The sequence below is a fragment of the Mus caroli genome, unplaced genomic scaffold (genome assembly GCF_978045245.1).
Source record: "Mus caroli unplaced genomic scaffold, Mus_caroli_1 scaffold_1, whole genome shotgun sequence".
Lineage (NCBI taxonomy): Eukaryota > Metazoa > Chordata > Mammalia > Rodentia > Muridae > Mus > Mus caroli.
Window position 1 is genome coordinate 175,883,612 of NW_028227256.1, and position 19,696 is coordinate 175,903,307.

Consider the following 19,696-nt stretch of genomic DNA (forward strand, 5'->3'; position numbering starts at 1 on the left):
AAGAGCAGAGGAGCCAGCCCACCACGGTCTCTCCTCACCAAGATAGACATTCAAGTGAGCTTGCAGGCACTGATTTAAAGCACCTTAGGGAATTCTGGGGTAGGTGACCTCTCTGTGGGGTCCTTCTCTGGAAACTACCCCTGACCCAGTGTCCTTGCTTCAGGCCACATGGCTTTGATGCTAATTGCCTAGGGTTGAAGTCTGGAGCTTGGGGTTTTTTGTTTGTTTGTTTGTTTGTTTGTTTTCTATTAGTAATTGACATGCCTGGGCTTGCCTGGGCTTGCCCAGTTTTTAGTCCTTGTCTCCTTAACTGCTGATTTGAAGTCTGTCACGGAATCAGTCTAGCCTTCTCAGTATAAGGCTGATGTCAGTGAGCTTTGTATTAATGGCCACCATATGAGAGCTGTGTACCTCACTGTCATTTAGCAGCATTGACAGAAGTGCCCCATCTGACTGTCCTGTTCTCCCCCAGCCCCCATTTGTTTGATCACCATCCTGCTTAAGTTGGTTTGAAAGCCTGGCATATTTTAGAATTCCCATGGAAGAGGTCAGCTCAGCCTTTAGAAAATTCCACGGTCCATCCACCATGGAAGAGACAGGTCAGAGAGCACCTAGGCCAGAAGGGAGAGGCTGAGTAAGCCTCTACTACATCATTCCCTAAAGACCAGTTTAAAAGGTGCACTGTTCTACCAATCATATTGTGCCTAGTTGCTGATGCTCTATTCCCACCCTGGAAACCATATAAGAACTCTCCAAAAGGGCTGCTGGAGGGGTCACCACCTCTCCTTCAGGCCTGGGACCACCCCAGTGCACTGGAACAATAAACCTCTTGCTTTTTGCATAGATTCTGGCTGGGCATGGTTCACTCAGGGGGTCCTAGGAACCTAAGACTAGCCAGAGTCTTATACCTACATGTAGACTCATTGGCCTGGGCCTCTCAGCTGAACATCCACATCTTCTGAGCCTGTGATATGTTATTTGCCATCTTTAATTTGGTTCAGACCCCTACACTCTCTTGTTGCAAAACATTGTTGTGTGTGTGCATGCGTGTGTGTGTGTGTGTGTGTGTGTGTATCTGTGTGTTGTGTATCTGTGTGTGTATTTCTGGTTTTCCTTTTTTTTTCCCTTTTGAATATAACTCAATTTTATTTATCCAAGTTTCTCTTTCTATTTAGTTACCTTCTTTTGGTCCTGTTGTCATGAACAGCCCCTTAGTTACAGTGTCTGTAACTCTGGAAGCCTGTAGCTGCTTCTTTTTTTCTTTTGGTTTTTCGAGACAGAGTTTCTCTGTATAGCCCTGGCTGTCCTGGAACTCACTTTGTAGACCAGGCTGGCCTTGAACTCAGAAATCTGCCTGCCTCTGCCTCCCGAGTGCTGGAATTAAAGGCATGTGCCACCATGCCCGGCTTCTGTAGCTGCTTCTTAAGTGACATGATTAACTCACTTATTCTTAGCCTTCTTTATCGTCACTAAAAGCTGTAAATAAGGACTGAGTAAAGCACTTACCACACAAGCCAGAAACAGCAGTACACATCTGTAATGGCAAGATAGGAAGTAGAGTCCAGACTATCTCCAGAAACTTCTGAGCCAGCTAGCCTGATATATACAGTAGTGAACAATAACAGTCAATATCTCCAGTAAAATGGAATGTGGGGATTGACACCTCTGCTTGTCCTAAAACAGCCTGTTTTTCTCATTTTGTTTTGTTTTGTTTTAATTCACGGGTGGGTGGATATGTATGAGAGCTGGTGGAGGCCAAAGGACAATTGGCAGACGTTGGTTCACTCCCTCCATTGTGTAGATTAGAGAACCAAACTCTGGCCAACAGGTTTGGTGCTAGGAGCCTTTTACCCACTAGCCCATCTCTCCAGCCCATCTTCTGTTTTGTTTGGAGAAATTTTTAATTGTAAGTAGATTCATACAATTGTATCCTATAATTGCTTAACCATTTGACCAAGCCGGCTCAGTCAGTCAACAGGTTCTCAAGGGCAGGAGAGAGGATTAAAAAGAAAAAAGACAAGTAGACAACATTGTAGCATGGCCCCAGCCTTTTCTGAGGCTAAGGCATGTTTGTTTTTATCCCCAATCTCATTTTATACCATTTTAGTTACATGCAAGTTTTAAGGTTGGCTAGCAGTTGAGGAACAAGCAATACAATAAACACAAATACTCAAGCAACAAGCACAGCAATAAACAAAGTCCCGTGATCACTCCTGAGATTACTGAGATTACTGGGCTTATCAGGATGGCCAAGATATCTGAGCCTACTTCCCAGTCATATTCATGCCTGAAGCCCACTTCCTTGTTCTAGCCTAAAATCAGATTCCTGCCTTGATCCATCCAGCAGGTCCAGTTATTCGAGGGTCTCGAGAGGACCTTCTCCTAAGAACCAAATGGGGGGGGGGGGGGTAGACTCGAGAGGACCTTCTCCTAAGAACCAAATGGGGGGTGGGGGTAGAGATTGACGAGAACCTTGTGTAATGGACGACACACGGAAGCTGTCTGAGTAACATCAAGGTTCCAATGTATTGAGCAAGGCCCACGGCTTAAATGCATAGGCAAAAGGGGAAGTGCCTTTCAGCAGGAGGGGTGGGGCAGTAGAATTGCACAAGCAAAAAGGGAAGTACAGGTACTTATCAGCGGGAGGGGTGGGGCAATAGAAATTTTTCTTTTGGCAGCTACACAGGGAAGCAGGAACTTGGTGGTATCAGGGTGTGGTCAGGACATCTGGCGCTGACTTAGGACTGGAACATTCTGTGGTTTTGACCCCCTTTTGACCCCCTTTTCTTCTCGGGGTGGGGGGAGAGGCCCAATTCAGAGATCAGGACAATAGTGTTGTCTTAATAGCTCCCAACACTGCCTGAGCTTACTTCCTTGTCATGGACCAATGTCAAATTCATGCCCGAAGCCTATTTCCTTCTCCTGGCCCAATTTCAGATTCCTGCCAAGCAGCCCCAACAAGCTCTCCACAACCATTCAACAAAAAGATCTTTTATGTCATCCCTACATACACTTTCCATTCCACCTTTTGATCTAGTACATACATTTCTGATTATACAGATTTGATTAGTATATTATTTATGCCAATTTATGAATTAATGATTTACTCTGCTTCCAAATGTAAGATATATTGAGCACCATGGACCCCTGACTCCATGAATCTACCTCCTTCCTTTAACCGGGCATCTCTGAGTGTTGCCATTTGAAAAGTAGGAAGGGCATTATCCAAAGAGAGTGAATAAACGACTTTGTCTTGAAAGAGAGCTGGGAAATCAGCACATCCAGCTTGGCCAGAGACAGCAACAGAGCCAAAGACCTATCCTGTTTTAGGCAAAGCACTCAGTTAAGGTGAGAAGGCCAGTCATTTTCCCATCCCAATAAGGAATGCATTGTTCTACTCTGGTGACCTACATAATACCATAGGCCGGGGACTGTAAACAATAAACATAAGGTACCTGACATTTCTGCCAGTCCAGGATCTAAGCACCATCAGTAATGAATTCCAGCCCACAAAGAGCTTCCTGCTCACTGTTTCCTCGAAGGATCTCTCTCTGTGTTTCTCTGTGTATTTCTCTCTCTCTCTCTCTCTCTCTCTCTCTCTCTCTCTCTCTCTCTCTCTTCTCTCTCCTCTCTCCTCTCTCCTCTCTCCTCTCTCCTCTCTCCTCTCTCCTCTCTCTCTCTCCTCTCTCTCTCTCTCTCTCTCTCTCTCTCTTCTCTCTCCTCTCTCCTCTCTCCTCTCTCCTCTCTCTCTCTCCTCTCTCTCTCTCTCTCTTCTCTCTTTCTCCTCTCTCTCTCTTTCTCCTCTCTCTCTCTCTGTAGAGATAGAGATCTCCCCAAAGAGTATATTCCTCCTCTTTCAAGAATACCTGTCCCAGTATGTTAGTGCCCTATGCTCATGACTTCATTTAACTAGAGTAATCTCCTTAAAGTCTTTAACATCTCTGTTCCCCAGTGTAGTTAAGTTGGGGATGAAAGTTGCATGATGAGAATTTGAAGGGAACATATATCTGGCTGTAACACCATCCTCCCTGGTAGTGCTGTCCTTGCTATGTTCTTGCTCTTTACCTAAAGTGCTTGTGCAAAAGATATGATTTATAAAGGAGGCATTGTGAATATGAAAAGAAATGTACTCAAGAATAAGAAGTCCTTCAGGGAGTGCAAAGGTTCATGGTGGTTCAATCTAATTCTTGTCATGATACATATACTTAGTATACAATAAGTTATCTTCATTAAAGATCTACTTCACTAAAACAACATAATTTGTGATTTCCTCAGCATAACACAAACCTGGGAGAGTGAGATGGCTCACCAGGTAAAAGTGTTGGCTGCTAAGCCAGACAGTCTGGAGTTTGACCTCTGAACCCCACATGGTAGAAAGAGAGAACCAAATTTGGCAGATTGTCCTGTGCTCTCTAGGCATGTGCTACAACATGCAAATGTGCACATGCCACACACATGCGCTCAAGTAGATTAACATTAAAACATTAAATAACAAATATTTCTCTGTATCTTTCCAGATAGTATTGGAAATATTGTGGTAAAAATGGAAAATAATGTAATATTCTACATCAAGGCTGACATTACAGAGGCAGTTATGCTACATACATGGATAAACACGACTGCAAAGACAGGGCTTTTCTTCGACAAATCTTTTGAAGTATGTATATTATACTATAATGAAAATCTCAACAAAAAGTACCAGTTGCAGACACAGCCATATCCCTTAATTCTGGAGTTACAAAGTATAAATAAAGATTTAGGAGACTGGTGCCCATATCTGGCATTTCAGCACAATATTCATAGTCAGTTTTACCACATGGATAAAGGAGAAAGCCTGACAATTTGGAGTCAAATAGTCTACCCAGAAAATCGGGGTCTCTACATTGTTATGGACCACTATGGCCCCAATATACTGACCTGGACACAAAACCTTGAGTATGAGATTGCATCAGGATTCTGTACTAAAACTTTGGTAAGTTGGTATTTTTTTATTTATTTATTTATTTAGGTTTGAATAAATGTAAAAACATTAGGTTGTTTTTGTGTTTTTATTTTGTTTTCATGTTTGTTGTTGTGTTTTGAGGGACACGCAGGCTGGGCTAGTTGACAGCTGAGCCTGAAGGTGGCCCCGGACTCTGCACACCTGTTAGGAAGTATCTAGATTAGTTTAGTTTCTGTGCATGCTTGTGAGACATGTTTCTGGAGCTCAAGAAATAAGTAAATAATCAAAACAAGGGTCCTACAGTGAGAAAAGCTAAGTGTGTATGCATGGGGGTGGGGGTGGAACAAGTATGGTCAAGGTAATTTAAAATTAAAAGGGGCTAGGGAGAGGGCTCAGTCAGTGAGGTGCTCACCCTACAAAGAACAAGGATGTGAGTTTGATCCCCAAAACCCACATTTCAAAAACCCAGGTTTGATAGCACATGCTTTAAATCCAGGCATTTTGTTATTAGACACAGAAAGATCCCTACGGCTCACTAGCAGCTAGCCTGACCTACTCAGTAAGCCAGTAAGAAGGGACAGTCTGGAGGGGCTGCTCTGTGGTTAAGAGAACCCAGGCACCAATCCTGGAACCCACATATTAGCTCACAGCCATCTGTAAGTCCAGTTCAGGGGGTTTGATGCTTTTACCAGCTCTGAGGGTGCTGTATACACGTAGCACACATACAAACATGCAGGCAGACAAATAAAATAAAAGAGCCAAAAAAAATTTGTTTAGAAACACGAATCATACCTGAGGTTGTTCTCTGGCTTCAACAAGCAACAGGTGCATACACATACTCCCCAAATTAAAGGAGAGTAAAAATGTAACAAAGTAAAATAATGCATACATAACTGAGATTTTACAAGAGAAAAGAGGTTGGGGGTCAGAGAGAGCCAGTAATAGCTCAGGCTACAAAATCATTTTTCACCAAGCCTGATGATCTGAATTTGATCCCCAAGACACTTATGGTAGGTAGAAGGAGAGAACCAACTCTTGCAAGTTGTCCTCTGACCTCTAAATGTATTCCGTGCATATGCCTACCCCTGTGCCTATCACACACACAACACAAAACACACACAAAAACACAGGAGATATATATATATATATATATATATATATATATATATATATATATCCTCTGTGTGTGTGTGTGTGTGTGTGTGTGTGTGTGTGTGTGTGTGAAAGACAGAGAGAGAGAGAGAGAGTAAACCTCCAGAATATTGTTTTTTCTACTCAAGATTTCAAGATTTAAATGTCTAAAAGCATACAAAGAGTTTGCAGGAATGAGGACTGTGAGCCAGTGGTCTAGTGAACCTTGACCTACAAAACTATATGATACTAATATGAGATCGAATTTCTACCTTTTCTGCTCTACACAAACGTTTCAATTTTCTTTTCAGATAACAAGGTTTTTTCAGACAACAAATTACGAATTAGTGGATAATTATTATCGTTTCCAGTGAGTATGCCTTTTAAATGTTATTTGATGATTAATATATATTTTTCCTTATTATTATTAAATGAACTTCCACCCTTTTAGGTCTCCAAATTTCAAATCCTTTGCATGTCTCATTATATGAGAAATTAATATTTCACCTTTAAAATGTAAACACTTTTTGTTTGTTTTAAGATTTATTTATTGTTATATGTAAGTATACTGTAGCTGTCTTCAGACACACCAGAAGAGGGTGTCAGATCTCATTACTGATGGTTGTGAGCCACCATATGGTTGCTAGGATTTGAACTCAGGACCTTCAGAAGAACAGTGCTCCTAACCAATGAGTGATCCTACCAGCTCGTAAACACTTTTTTTTTCTCATTCGTAAACACTTTTTATAAATCAGTGAAAATTGTCTGAAGGTTCTTCTTCTTGCCCTGAAGATGTCAAGAATTCTGTGTCTTAGCTTGCCTTGCAACTGTAATAAAACACCTAAAAAAACAAAAACAAAAACCAACAAACAAACAAAAAAACTAGATTCAAAGAAGGTAGGGGTTACTCTGAGGCTTTCAGTCCCACGGAGGAGACCCCATTGCTTCTAGAACTGTGGCAAGGCAGTAGCATCAGAACAAGAGTAGAAGAGGATAGGGTCCATGAGTCAGTCCTCCAAGGAGGAAAAAAACTGAGGTTCAGGTTTCCCTTTAAGGATTCCAACCCCTCAGGTCCATCATCCTGTGGTCCATGTCAAATGTGAGCTCTTAAGTCATTCTTATCCAAACCAAAACCAGCTACTTCTTAATTCACTCATTTCCATGCATGCTTTATCTTGAGTTCCCAAAAGAAAGTTGCTACATACTATCCTCAATCAAAAGGAAAAACTCGAGAGAGTCTTTAGCTGAGAACACAAAGATGGAGTAGCTGCATATCAGAACCTATTTCCAATGACCAACACCAAACAAGGAACAAATTAGAACATTCCAAGTGCTGATGAGCACTGTTAATGAAATAGGGGCCAGGGAGTCAGCTCAGTCAGCACAGTGCCTGCCACATACACACAAGGACCTGAATTTGAACCTCCAACACCTACATAAAAGCAAGGCATGGCGGCACAGATCTGTAACCTGAGCTCTGGGGGCAGGGAGACACAGGAATATCCTTGGAGCTCATTGGTCAACCAACCTAGTCCAATCATGAGGTCCTGGTTCAGTAAGATACCATGTCTCAAAAATTAAGGTAGACAGTAATCAAGAAAGACATCTGATGTCATCCTCCACTGGCCTCCACTAACATATACATGTGAACACATATGCATGCACATTCACCTGTATGTGCATATGTAAGTGAACGCTTATGTGCACATACATATACAAATGCACATGTATACAGACAGAGAGACAGACAGACAGACAGACACACACACACATGCACACACACACTCACTACAAAGGAGAAAGGAAAGACAAGAGGACAGATTAGCAGCCAGAAAGAACCAGGAGGAAATGTTCCTGTTACCCAGAAGTCAGAAGAGGTGCTGTCACCCCTTCCTGTTCACCCTTTGTCTCTTCTCTCTGGCTTTGTGAGATGGATAATCTAGCTGTTAGTTTGATGCATTCTGGATTCCTCTGGAAGATGGTCTCTGAATATGCCTATGGGGATCGTCATGATTAGGTTAACTGAGGTGGGAAGACCAGACCATTCTGAGTGGGACCATTCCCAGGTGTGCTGGCTGGCTTCTGTCAACTTGACACTGCTAGAGTCAACTGAAAGGAGGGAACCACAATTGACAAAATTCCCCCCATAAGATCCAGCTGTGGGACATTTTGTTAATTAGCGATGGTGGTGGGTCCAGCTCATGGTGAGTGGATTCATCCCTGAGCTGGTGGTCCTGGGTTCTATAGGATAAAGTAGGCTGAGCAAGCCATGAGGAGCAAGCCATGAGCAGCGAGCCTGTAAACAGCACCCTTCCATGGTCTCTGCATCAGCCCCCTTTTGGGGATTCCTGTCCTGTTTGAGTTCCTATCCTGGCATCCTTTCACGATGAACAGCAGTGTGAACGTTGTGAATGTGTATGCCCAATAAATCCTTTCCTCCACTTTGGACGTGGTGCTTAAATTCCAGCAGTAATAATAATTATCCTGACTGGGACTCCCAGCATGTAAGAAGGAAAAGGTAGCCAGGCACAAGCATTCACCCTTCTCTACTCCCTGACTGTGGGTGTGGCAATCTGATATTTCAACTTCTGACAGCCTTGACCTCCTCATGGAGATGGACTGCACCTAGGAACTGAGAGCTCAGACTCTACTTCCCTGAAGTCACTTTTGTCAGAGCACTATAGAATATCCCTGAAAAATAACTAATGTGCCTATGAAAGGTACTGGTCTCCTTGGTAATTGTGCATGTTCACTGATAATTATATTGTAGACCACACAAAGTTATCTAAGGTACTTTCTTTTCCCTGGTCCAGCCTAACACCTCCAAAAGTAGAATCTTGTCAGGAAGGGGAGTGTCTAAATCATGCCTTCAGACATTCTGTGCCTGTTGTTTTTGCAACCTCTACTTTTCCCAAATGCAAAATGATCTGTGTACACTTGGTGACTAAGAAAGGCAATATACCTAACCTTTCTTGGTGTTCAAATCCGTTTACAGAGTTTAATGTGGTTAGGAGGTAAATTATTCCTCATTGTTTCAAAGGAGTTGCCCGTGGGGTAGGAACCCCGATGGGGAAAAGGAAGAGCACATTGAGGGAAGGTATCAGGTGCAGAACCTCAGTATTCAGGGACTGAGGATACTTGTAAAGGGGGTGAGATGCCCCTAAAATGCTGGTGGATGCTCTCTTCTGTTTCTTGCTGTGTCCCACATCTGGTCAAGGTGTGGGTGGGCTCCAAAGGAGGGAGCAGAATACAGAAGTACAACATTGAAAAGCTACCTTGATGGACCTAGCCATCCTTCGAGCTTCTTTGTCTCCTCAGAGGGGTCAATGCCATCATGCAATAGGATTTCACAGTTGATCCTGGTACCTGTTCTCATTCTACAATAACCTATGTGGATTGTTTGTTCTAGAAAAGAGAACACAGGTCTCCTGGTTTTTCAATTCCGACCTAGTGAATTTTCAAGAATGTGTCCAACAGCCAAACCGGTAGGTGCCATGTGGTGAAAAATCAAACTGTTGTTCTTCAAAATAATATCTAGTCAGGGACTGGGAGATTGGTCAGTGTATAAAGCTTTTGCCACACAATAGTAAGAAATGGAGTTTGGAACCTCAGAACTCATATACCTGTTGGGTGGGTATAGCAGCCCACCTGAAATTCCAGTACTTGGATGGTAGAGTTAGTGGATACCCTGAATAAGTCGGTGGATAGACTAATCATGGCTGTAAGCTCTGAGTTCTATAGAGAGACCTGCCTCCAAGAGTCAGGCAGAGAGCAATTGAGGATGACTCCTGATACCATGCACATGTCTACACACATAAGCAGGCACATGCATATGTACATGAACATATATGTACCCATATAGACATGGGCAAACATGCAGCACAGAACATAAATATACACACACTAAAACAATGTAGAGTTAGTAAGTTAAGTACAAATACTATCTTTTCACTGTCCTTTGCCCTTCTCAGGAGAAAATAGCCATCCTTTGGTTTGAAAGCAGAGGATAGAAGCTCTGCCTTCTCTGAGCTTCTCCCCTAAAGTGGGATTGGATGAATGTATACCAAAAGGTACCATAATTAGTCTTTGAAGGTTTGAAGATCAATTGTCTAAAGGGAGATTGAAACTGATGGGGAAAAGTACACATGGGTGGTGTGTGTCAAATGAGTCTACCAGACCTGCCCACATGGATCATGCATGTCCATTCTTCCAGATGGATTTTGTTAGCTTGTTTGCTTGTTTGTTTGTCATTTTCCCCCAGGAGAGCTTATTATATTTCCGTTGTACTTCTGGCTTTCAATGTGGGCACTTGGTGATAGGAGTTATAAAATGTCCTCCCTAGAAGGAAACACACACGGTGTAAGACAGCATGGTGCACTGTTACTGAGTAGCTCAGAGGAAAGAGTAGGCCACTGTGATGGAGAAGGGAAAGGTGAAAAAAAAGGTGAAATTTATGACTGAAGAATAAGTAGACACTCAGCAGGCAGAGGGACTCCAAGACTAGGCACAGCCAACATTGAGCACCGAGAAGAGAAACAGGCCCAGAATGTTCCAGCAGCCACACTAGTGCTCAATTGTCTTCTTGGAGTCACACATCTACTGTTGGTCCATCTGAGTGTCACCAACAGCCACTCATTACACAGTGAGCACATGAGGAACACAGACATATACAATGGAATGGGGATTGGATGCCTCTCCTTTTGGCTGTAGAACAGGACCCTCGTTGTACCTGGGCAAGATTTCATGAGTTTTAAGGGAGCATTGTAACTTTCATTTTTTCAAGTCCTATTTTTAATGATGATTAAACATTTAACTGTCCTTGTAGCCCACCACCTACAAGTGGTAGTGGGAAAGAAAGGATACAGGGGAAGTGGACCTGTTTAGAGAAGTTCTTTGGAGCAACCCCGCTCTGTGTTGTCTGGAAATCAGTAGTTCAGTTCACAGGTCATCGTGCAGCACAATTCTGTACATTCACACAACACTTTGAGGATACACCAGCAGTCCAATTCTGTAGAGTCTGATTAGCAACAGCGGTGACACAACATAGCAGACATAGCTAGGTCTCAGCTTTGGCCCGTGTCAGCAGGAGAAACCAACAGGAACACCAGGGGTAATGCTAGTCTGTGCCTCTCAGGGAAGAGGTCCATAAGGGTTTACATAGCTAGCTATACCACAGAGCCAAGCCCTGTCTCCATCATGTCGTGGAGTAATATTTGTACCCTCCAAACATCATGTGTCCTCCACTTGTCTTGCCTCAGCCCAGGTCTTGTCTCAGCGTGGATCTAGCCTCAGCACACGATTCTAACTGCAGCACACCACCAGAAGCTTTTTGGTGCATTTCTCTGTGGCGTCCCAACAAAGGCAGTTCAACTCTGCAGTGTAAGGCAGACCAATACATGTGTGTCCTTAGCAGAGAACAGAACCTTTCATCACGTATCCTTTCGTGTGCTTGCTTCTGCAGAACATCCTCTCTCCTGTATCTGCTTCAGTGAAACATTCCTTCACATGTCTACCTTAGCCTTTCACATCCTTCATGTGTTTGCTCCAGCAAAACACCATCAATCAACTTTGAAAAGAACACTTAGGTTTCTACTTGAGAGTTTTTAACTGGGAAAATGTGACCTATCCTCAGCCCTGTCAGAAAACACTCCCTAGAAGCTGTGTTAGCTGCATGCCCCACTCCCACCTCCCCACCCCTACTCACTAACTGCATCCTGCAGCTGAAGCACAAAACTGCACCCTAGCCTGAGTCTGCATTTTCTGCTTTCAGAGGTTTGGCTGTGACCTTTGCAGCTATCTTCTGGAATTGGGGATTTCTCCTGTCCCTCTCAATTCATGAATGTGTCATAGCTTCCTCTTTGCCTGACCCTGTCCAGTCCAGCTTTACCCAACAGACCTCCCTCACCTAACTTCAGGTCTCAATTACTCCATTCATTCACTGGCTTCTTTATGACCTGTGAGGCCTTTTTGCCACTGTTGTAAAAGGGAACATGTTCTTGTTGAGTTGCTGGAATAATAAGTGGGGTCATTTATGAAAAGTATGCAAATAAACAGTGCCTGCCATAGAATCATTATCTAGTAAGACCCGGGGGAGGGGAAGTTTCTCCTCTCTTTTCCAAGGCAGACATGTTTCAGACCTAACCTCCTGGGCCCACTGCAGTGTATAGTGGCCTATCTCTGAAATCCAGTGCAAATCCCTGCTAAGCAACAGGGAAACATGGTGCTGTAGAAAGCACAGGTTATCTTATTAGCCACAGAAGTCAAATCCTCAAATCCTGTTTACCAAGTATAGAAATATGCTCTCAAGCACAAGTTCCTTTCTTTGCACTCTCGAGCTATGCTTAGGAATAAGCAAGCCATCAGCCTTCTGGGAAAATAGTCCAGAGACAGACAGTACCAGCTCTGTTCTATCTCCATCCAGTGATGTCAGGCTCTTCTAAAACTGCCAGGCCAAATGGGCTGGAGTGAGCCATTTGAATTGGAACTTGCATCTTTGTCACTTTGTTGTTTGAGTGCCTACAGCATAGAGAACTGTCATTTCCAACAAGCATCATGTCACCTCTAAACTTTCACCAAGAGCTGAACATGCAGTAGTGTAACCCAGCCCCCAGAAGTCCCTGCTGTTTCTTTGGGAGAAGAATTGCCTCATGAGGGGATGTCAACTCTAATATGTCACCCACCAGCATGTCAGTGACAAAGGCCATTGGAATTCCCATGTGGGATCCATTGTTCCATGTGAGTTTGCTGGGCCTGCTGCTGAGGGAATGCTCAGTAGTAAAAGCTTAGTTCTCAGGGTTCAGTTCAGAGCACACTTATTGGCTGGCTACCTGCTTGCTACTCTAGCTCCAGGGAATCCTCTGTGAGCACTTGGATCTTTGCATTTATAATAAGCCTTTATAAGCACTGAGGCTGGGCCGATATCTACCCTCTATTCTATTAAAATCTGTTTCCTACTAATGACCCGGAGTTACTTCCTATGTTTCATCTGGGCTGTTTTCAACTCCAGTTGCACAGCACTCTTGGCCATGCTTTCTTGACTCCTAACCCTCCAGTGTCTTTCTCCTTTCCCCACCTTCTTCTCTACTCATGGTCTCCTCCAACCCCAGGCCTGGGATCACCAAGCCCCGCCTATCTCAATGCTGTCTAGCTATAGGGTGGAGGCATCTTTATTTACCAATCATAAATAAGTTGGGAGCAAGGTCACAGAGTTTTCTGCTAGGTACAGACTCACTTGTTTCTGGGGCAGCTAGGCCTTGGGAACCCACATTTAGCCTTACAGTACATGACAACAGACCAAACCCCAACAAGGAACAATCCTGCCCTGTCCCTGAACTGAGGAGAAATGGTTTCCCTTTAGCTCTGGGTGGGGCTGTCCCAAGCCTGTCCAGAAGGCCAGGTGCTCAGCCTGCAGCTGTAGTTTCCTTAGAAAACAGGCTTTTGCAAGCTTCCTCTCATTTCAGCTCCTTTTCCAAGTCCATCTTCAAGACAACTCAGATTCTAATCCTAGGTGTGGTCATTGGTTGTGATTTGGACAACAAAGACGAGGATGAGAACAGGGTATGACAAGTGAAATCATTATAGGACAAACACCATTTTTCCTGACCATGACAAAGTTGAGAAATTGAGCTGCCCTTTTATGGTCATCTGGACTGCTTAATAAACATCAAAGGCAGGGCCATGCTTCTGAACATAGTTCCCAGGGGAAAACATGGAGGGATTGTAGTTAATAAGGGATGCAAGTCAGTTTTGTGAGAAAATAAACTGCATCTCAGATGGTTAACAAATGAAACCCAGGAGCTTCCCTTGTGTCTCCCCTCAGACAAGAGGTTGTATGAGGCAGGGGCGAGAGTACCAGGCCCCTAACAGAAAAATGGACTGTTCTGCAGAGTTGAAAGCTGTCATCTGCTGGGTTTTGTTTTTCTTTTTAATCTATATTTTTAACCCTGTTCTTTCTTTCCCCCCTTTACTTCATGCTTTTATATTTTTATTAGATATTTTCTTTATTTACATTTCAAATGTTTTCCCCTTTTCTAGTTTCCCCTCTAAAAATCCCCTTTCCCCTCCCACCTTCCCCCTGCTCCCCAACCCACCCACTCCCATTCCTGGTCCTGGCATTCCCCTATACTGGGGCATAGAGCCTTCACAGGACCAAGGTCCTCTCCTCCCATTGATGACTGACTAGGCCATCCTCTGCTACATATATAGCTAGAGCCACAAGTTCCACCATATGTTTTCTTTGATTGGTGGTATAGTTCCAAGAAGCTCTGGGGGTACTGGATAGTTCATATTGATGTTCCTTCTATGGGGCTAAAGTCCCCTTCAGCTCCCTGGGTATTTCTCTGGATCCCTCATTGGGGAACTTGTGCTCCGTCCAGTGGATGACTGTGAGTATCCACTTCTGTATTTGCCAGGCACTGGCAGAGCCTCTCAGGATACAGCTATAACAGGCTCCTTTCAGTAGGCTCTTGTTGGCATCTGCCTAGTATCTGGGTCTGGTGGTTGTTTATGGGGTGGATCCCCAAGTGGGGCAGTCTCTGGATGGCCCTTCCTTCAGGCTCTGCTCTGAACTTTGTAACTCCTTCCATGGATATTTTGTTCCCCATTCTAAGAATGAACTTTAAAAAAAAAAAAAAAGAATTGTTTATTTTATGTATATGAGTACACTGTAGCTGTCTTCAGACACACCAGAAGAGGGCATCAGATAATATTACAGAAGTTAGTGAGCCACCATGTGATTGCTGGGAATTGAACTCAGGACCTCTGCAAAACCAGCCAGTGCTCTTAATCACTGAGCAGCCTCCCCAGCCCTCAGCCATGTCTTCTTAAGCTTTCTTTTAAGGCTAACACAAACTTTATTTTAGCTACAGAAACTGTGTATAATTTTTAGGCAATATATTTCTAAACATTGACAGCAGAGTAAAGTGTTGGCCAAGAGATTTGATGACATTAACGTTTGAACTGTAAACCTAATGTGTCTAGTTGGAAAAGCAGAAAGTTCTCTTATTTTCAGAGCACAGTCATAAGTCTGTCATGTCCTTTGTGGAAAAACATTGGATCTCTTCAACAATGGAGGGATTTGGAGGCAAATACAATATATTTATCAAATCATGGTGAGGCAGAAAACAAGAGGATTAACTGAGTCCAGAGTGCAAGGACAACCTTAATAGTGTAACAATGCCCTATACCCAAAGAAAAAAGGGGAGAGTATGTATACATTCATATATATATATATATATATGGCAGACACTGTGCTGGCTGCTAGGCTACCCTATCCACAGGTAGTTCATTGTCTTTAAACAAATAAATACAGATGCTAGGGATGCAGGGACACAGGGTTTCCTATAATCACAGCCTGTGCAAGAAAACAGTAGGATATCACACATGTGAGGTTAGGGCATTTTAAACAAATGCCATAAGCTCTGTATGCAGCCTATCAATAGTTGACCTGTTAGTCCTCGGATTATACATGAGGGCTAGGGAAACCAGAAGGAGCAAAGCAAGAGAGACTGCTACATGAAAGGACATTCAATTCCCTGACAAGTTGCCACTTGAATTAAGCACATGATAGATGCCTGCTGACAGAGTCGACCATGCAGGCTGCAACCATGGAGTAGATAGGGGTGCAGCAGTAGAGGTAGAAGACAGGATCCCCTGGGGCTCAGCCCTAAGATATCTCATTAGATATATGCAAATATTATAAAATCTGGAACACTCCTGGTAAGAAGCCTTTCAGATAAGGGAAGAAATTCAGTCTGTGTTTCTAACCTGAACTATAACCATCTTTGGCTCAACCTCTAGCTTATATCATTCAAAGTCAGAGCTGCTGAGCTCACTTTGTACAATTATTTCATTTTTAGGTGTTTGAAATCGATGTTGGCTGCGATTCAAGTAAATACATTATGGTTCAAGGGTAAGTATATTATTTCTATTTGTTAGGGCTTACTCTGTTGAGGTTGACCTTTTGTAATGGCTTGCACTGCTACATAGTGGCCCCCAGGGCCTGGTTGCCCCCAGGACAAGAGAATCCACATGTAGACCCAAGTAACATTGTGTGACTTTGCCCAGCAACTCATCCCTAATTGGTGAATAAAGATTCCTACAGCCCATAACTGGGAAGAATTGAGGTAGGTGGAGTGTGGTGGTGTGAATATGCTTGGGCTAAGGAGTGGCACTATTAGGAGGAGCGACCTTGTTGAAAGAAGTGTGTCACTGTGAGGCTGGACTTAGAGACCCTCCTCCTAGCTGCCTAAGCATGCAGAGTCTGTTCCTGGCTTCCCTCGGATGTAAATGTAGGACTCATAGCTCCTCCTGTGCCATGTCTATCTGAAAGCAGCAATGCTCCCACCTTGATGTGAAAGATCCTGGCAGAATGTAAAAGGTCACAGAAGCCCTGAAATTGGCAAAATAGATTCCATTGTTAGTAGAACTAGCTTCACTGATTTAGAAAAATAGAGGTGCACAATGCTCTGGCTGCTCCTCAAACCTGTGTGTCTCCCAATGTTCTGACCAGGTGTGTGCCCATTGCTGCACCTCATTGCCAGGTGTTTGTGATATTGGTTGCTGGGAAAGAGTCGGAAAATCTCCCCAGCAACCACAGCTGGGGCCAATCTGGAGTGCTGCACCTTCATTAGACTCTTTCCTTGTTTCCCTCCCATACCCATTTCTTGAGGAATCAATCATTTTGGGATAGACATTGTTTAGATCTGGAAATCCCCTACTCCCCCCCCTCTTCCTTTCCCCCCTAAGGACCTATAAAAACTGGGTCCTCTTTCCCCTCAAGGTCGACTCCTCTATCCCTGCGTGGGATATGAGTCATCCCCAGAGCTCTGGCTTTCCCCGAAAAAAGCCTCATGTGGTTTGCATCAAGCTTGGTCTATTGTGAGTTCTTGGGTGTCCGCTATTGTCCTGGGGCCTGAGCGAGGGGCTCCTCTCAGAGTCTTTCAGATGATAATGGACTGAGCCTCCAAACCTGTAAGCCAGACCCAAATAAATGTTGTCCTTAGAGTTGCCTTGGTGTGGTGTCTCTTTATAGCAGTAAAACACTAAGACAGCAGTTGGTACCAGGGACTGGGGTATTAACATGGCAGGACTGATGATGCTTTTGTTTGGAGGAATGTGGATTTGGGGACTTTGGATTTGGGAAGCAGTGGAATGATTTAGGTGGGGCTTAATGGACCATCGTAGTAGGAATATGGAAGACATTGGTGCTGAGGGTGATGTGAACTGTGCAGACCTGACCCAAGAGGTTTTAGTATGTGATCTAGAGACTGTTTTTGTTTGTGTGGTTGCTTGGTTGTGTTTTGGTTTGTTTTTTTGTTTGTTTGTTTGTTTGTGTTTTTGTTTTGGTTTTGGTGAAGAATATATCTGCTTTTTCCATTATCTAAAGAGACTGCCTGAGGCTAAGGCAAAGAGATTTAGATTAATTGCTTTGACAAAGAAAATCTCAAAACAGCTGGATATGAATTATGTTGGGTTTTTGCTAAAGTTCACTCTTATGAAAAGCATTTTAATGAAAAAGAGCAAGCTGAGAAAGAAAATGTAGAAAATACATGGACACCAGGAGATAAACAGATATGGGGAGTAGTGATTTACTGCAAGATCTCGCCCTGCTAAGCTTAGTGCTTACACTTTTGCAGTGTAACAAAGGACTTGGTTATTGTTTTCATTTACACTTTTAATTAGAAATGAAGTACAGTCCAGAAATGGAGAACACAACTGTGATCCAGATCTTTAGGTTACAAGCTGGGAAACACAGGCACTTGATTCAATTCTTGAGGAATAGTGGCCATGAAAAGTTTAGGCCTAGGCATAGTGGTACACACATTTAATTCCAGGATACAGAAGCAAGCAGACCTCTGGGTTCAAGACCAGCCTGGTGTGGAGCAAGTTCCAAGCAGAAAAAGTTTAGGTTCAGGTGTGGTAGTACATACCTTTAATCGTAGTACTCAGAAGACAGAAAGAGGCATGAGAATCTAAATTCAAGGTCAGTTACAGAGCAAGTTTCTGGACATCCAAGCTTAGACAATGAAGGATGGAATAGAACAAGGGGGCCAAGTTCCAGCTCCAGCAAGTAGCAGAACTTGGCAGCTTTGACCATGTGGCTCTGGCTTGAAAGTCAAGAATAGAAGGGACTACTGAGACAACTGAGGATGGTTAACCAGAGCTAAGAGATTAGCAGTGATGAAGAGATCAGCATCACTGAGGTGAAATATTCTGGGAAGTGTTTTCTGAGAGTACAAAGAAGCTATGTTCCAGAGATAGCCAAGGTTGTAAATCATGCTGTAGCTGTACAAGGTAACACGTAAAAATAACTCAGATGATATTGACTTTGAAGACATGAAGGGGTCATGGAGAGCAGCTTGTGAGACTCGGTACTTTGAGAAGCCAGAAAAGAACTATGGTGAAAGTGCAGCTAAGAGCTCAGGACTGAAGGGGTCATGCAAAGAGGTTGAGGGTTGACATCATGAATGGAGCCTATGAGGGGTGTTTGGTGAAGCTTTGTTGCATCAGAAGACCCCAGTGTGTTGGAGATGCTAATACCATGGGATAATCAAGAAGAGCATCAGTTATGGTGTGGAATCAATCAGAGCCTAGGGTACTACAGAGGACAGACCTGGAGAAGTGACACAAAGCCTGGTGGCAGAGCCCATATCGTGTGTGGATGTGGGCTTGGAGACCCTTGTCCTAGTTGGTTAAGGATGCTTAGTTTGCTCTTAGCGTCCTTTGGGTAAAGATGTAGAACTCTCAGCTTCTCCTGTGCCATGCTTGCCTGGAAGCTGCTAGCTCACACCTTGATGATGACAGACTGAATCTCCGAACCTGTAAGCCAGTTCCAATTAAATATTGTCCGTTATAAGAGTTGCCTTGGTCATGGTGTCTCTTCACAGTAGTTAAACCTTAACTAAGACACAGGGTTTGCAGTTCCTAGCTTTGGGGTCTGAGGAGAACCCGAGGAGGAGAGAGAAAGTAGAAACGGAGGAAGCTGCCATGGGGTAGGTGAATCATGAAAACATGGCTGTGAGTGGTAGCCAATTGGAGATAGGAGCTGCCCGGATGGAACATGACAAATTATAACTTGGGCTTATTGATGGGGAAATAGATTATAATAACATAGAGGGTAGACATCTTCCCAGGTCTAGTACTGATTAAGGCTTATTATAACAATAAAATTGGGGGAACTGAATTATCAAGGTAGGGTAGAAACCCGACTGAGATTAAGTATTTTCTGCAACATACTGGTGCCCACTGTGGGGCAAGAACTCACTTTTAACAAAATTGATTTCAGATTCTCACATAAAAAACAAAACAAAAACAAAAACACAGGCTGTCCCTTTCAGACTAGGAATGGATGGAGTTTCTGGGGGTCAGGGGTTGGAAGAGAGGGAATATTTCCTTAGCAACATTGGTTTTCCCCCAAGCCATGCAGGGTCCAGAATAAGCTAAAATGCAAACGTGGTTTGCAAACGATTCCAGGGATTCACAGCATAAACTAAAACACAGATGGACCCTCCCAAATCTGACAGCATGTCAGGCGGCAGAGCCCTTGAACTACAACAGGAGATGAAGTGCCAGCCAAACCCCCCAGGCTACTCAGGCCAGCTGCTAAATTGCAGCTCTTAGCCT

General features: G+C 43.6%; 1 protein-coding gene across 8 annotated transcripts in view; it reads left to right on the forward strand.

The window, feature by feature from the left end:
* The window catches only part of LOC110288950 (cation channel sperm-associated protein subunit epsilon-like protein), a 144,853-nt gene that overhangs the window by 78,779 nt on the left and 46,378 nt on the right, over positions 1 to 19,696 (forward strand). For all 8 annotated transcript variants that reach the window (XM_085843330.1, XM_085843322.1, XM_085843329.1 and 5 more), the window contains 4 exons: positions 4,518 to 4,972; positions 6,385 to 6,443; positions 9,483 to 9,558; positions 15,931 to 15,983. In XM_085843330.1, the coding sequence (XP_085699456.1) occupies positions 4,518 to 4,972; positions 6,385 to 6,443; positions 9,483 to 9,558; positions 15,931 to 15,983 (643 nt within the window). The remainder of the gene's footprint in view (positions 1 to 4,517; positions 4,973 to 6,384; positions 6,444 to 9,482; positions 9,559 to 15,930; positions 15,984 to 19,696) is intronic.